The sequence below is a fragment of the Otolemur garnettii genome, unplaced genomic scaffold (assembly GCF_000181295.1).
Source record: "Otolemur garnettii isolate 467f Iridium unplaced genomic scaffold, OtoGar3 scaffold00041, whole genome shotgun sequence".
In the NCBI taxonomy this organism is placed as follows: domain Eukaryota; kingdom Metazoa; phylum Chordata; class Mammalia; order Primates; family Galagidae; genus Otolemur; species Otolemur garnettii.
In genome coordinates this window covers 13,137,202-13,138,927 of record NW_003852436.1, presented here as the reverse complement: position 1 = coordinate 13,138,927, position 1,726 = coordinate 13,137,202, and the positions used below count along the sequence as shown (strand labels likewise).

The 1,726-nt window shown below is 37.3% G+C and overlaps 1 protein-coding gene across 1 annotated transcript in view; it reads right to left on the bottom strand.

Annotated features, from left to right (window-relative positions):
• Positions 1-1,726, bottom strand: part of MND1 (meiotic nuclear divisions 1) — a 95,635-nt gene that overhangs the window by 78,884 nt on the left and 15,025 nt on the right. The window contains exon 3 of the mRNA XM_023513452.1: positions 929-1,028. Within this exon, the coding sequence (XP_023369220.1) occupies positions 929-1,028 (100 nt within the window). The remainder of the gene's footprint in view (positions 1-928; positions 1,029-1,726) is intronic.

The following is a 1,726-nucleotide window of genomic DNA, read 5'->3' as shown; positions in this document are numbered from 1 at the left end:
AATATGTTGTAATTAGAACAGAAATATTGGCTGAGTGAAATGGCTCACGCCTTTAATCCTAACACTCTGGGAGGCGAAGGTGGGTAGATCCCTAGAGCTCAGGAGTTCCACACCAGCCTGAGCAAGAGCAATACTCTATCTCCACTAAAAACAGAAAAATCTAGCCAGGTATCATAGTGCACGCCTATAGTCCCAGCTACTTGGGAGGCTGAGACAAGAGGATTGCTTAAACCCAAGAGTTTGAGGTTGTTGTGAGCTATGATGCCATAGCACTCTATCTAACAAGGGTGACAGAATGAGACTGTCTCAAAAAAAAAAAAAGGAACAGAAATATTATGATACCGTTATAAAAATCTAGGACCCATTTCTTCAAAATAAACTTGAAAAGGCAACTTTAATTAGATGGAAATTAAGCTTCATAAAATTTAAAACTTCTCATTCAAGGGCACTGTTAGTGCTGACTAGAAAATATCTATAAAAGTTATCCCTGACAAAGGCTTGGTATTGCCTTTAAAAAGGGAATACTATTCAAACCTAAATAAAATTAGATTCTATAACAAACCCCGGGGTAGCCATATTTGATTTTGTTGGAATTTTTACTTGACAGTTTCAACAACGGAATTAGAATACAGATTCCAGAATCTGAATTCTAGAATCCATGCTTTTCACTCTGTACTATTATTGTTTGCTTTGTTTGAATTGTCAAAGGGCTTATGTCTAATGCTTATCAACTTTTGGTATCAGTCAGGATCCTGGATATACCATATCCCATTCATTAGAGAATAAATGAAATGGTTTCCATTACTTTTCACAAATCTATTATATTTTCTAATTCCACAAAAAGCTGATAGACTAAATAAATGAGCAGCAACTGATCAGGCTATATATAGGCACCCTCAAACTACAGCTCGCAAGCCACATGGCCCACCAAGGACATTTATCTGGCCCGCCGGGTGTTTTTGCTGCCACCGCCTGTCCTGCTTAGCAGCCGACTCATCCCGGGGCCCGCAGTCTGGCCCTCCAGTGGTCTGTGGGACAGTGAACTGGCCCCCTGTTTAAAGAGTTTGAGGACCCCTGGGCTATAATGTAGAGAAAAGAACAAGAATATACAAACTGAAATCAATCGATTAATACAATTAACTCCTAGCTTTACAGAAAAACCCACTGATCACTGAATTTATTTAAGCTGTTTAAATAATTGATACTTATTAGTACCAATCCAGATAGACTTACAAATTTTTTAGTCAGAAGCAGCCAATTTTGATATTTGAAACAATTAACAATTTTGTAAAAATAATTCTCCCAACCACTGTCCCCAGCTTTCTAATGCCCAGTATGAATTAAATCTGCTTTTCTTGATCTGAGTTCATAGGAAAAATATTTCAATTCTGCAGAAGAATAAATTATCATGATTTTCATATCCAAACTTTATCAATTTATCTTCCTAACCATATCATCATATGACCGCTAGGTGTTGAATATCTTATCATTAATATGATATTCTGAATTGCCAAAGACTTTTAGGAATGGTAAGATTATACATAGAGGGCAAATGCCTTTAAAAAAACAATATTTCGCATGTTTTACTAAATTGAAAAGATTTTTTTTTTTTTTGAGACAGAGTCTCACCCTTGGTAGAGGGCTGTGGTGTCATAGCTCACAGCAACCTCAGACTCCTGGGCTCAAAGAGTTCTCTTGCCTCAGCCCCAAGTAGCTGGGACTACAG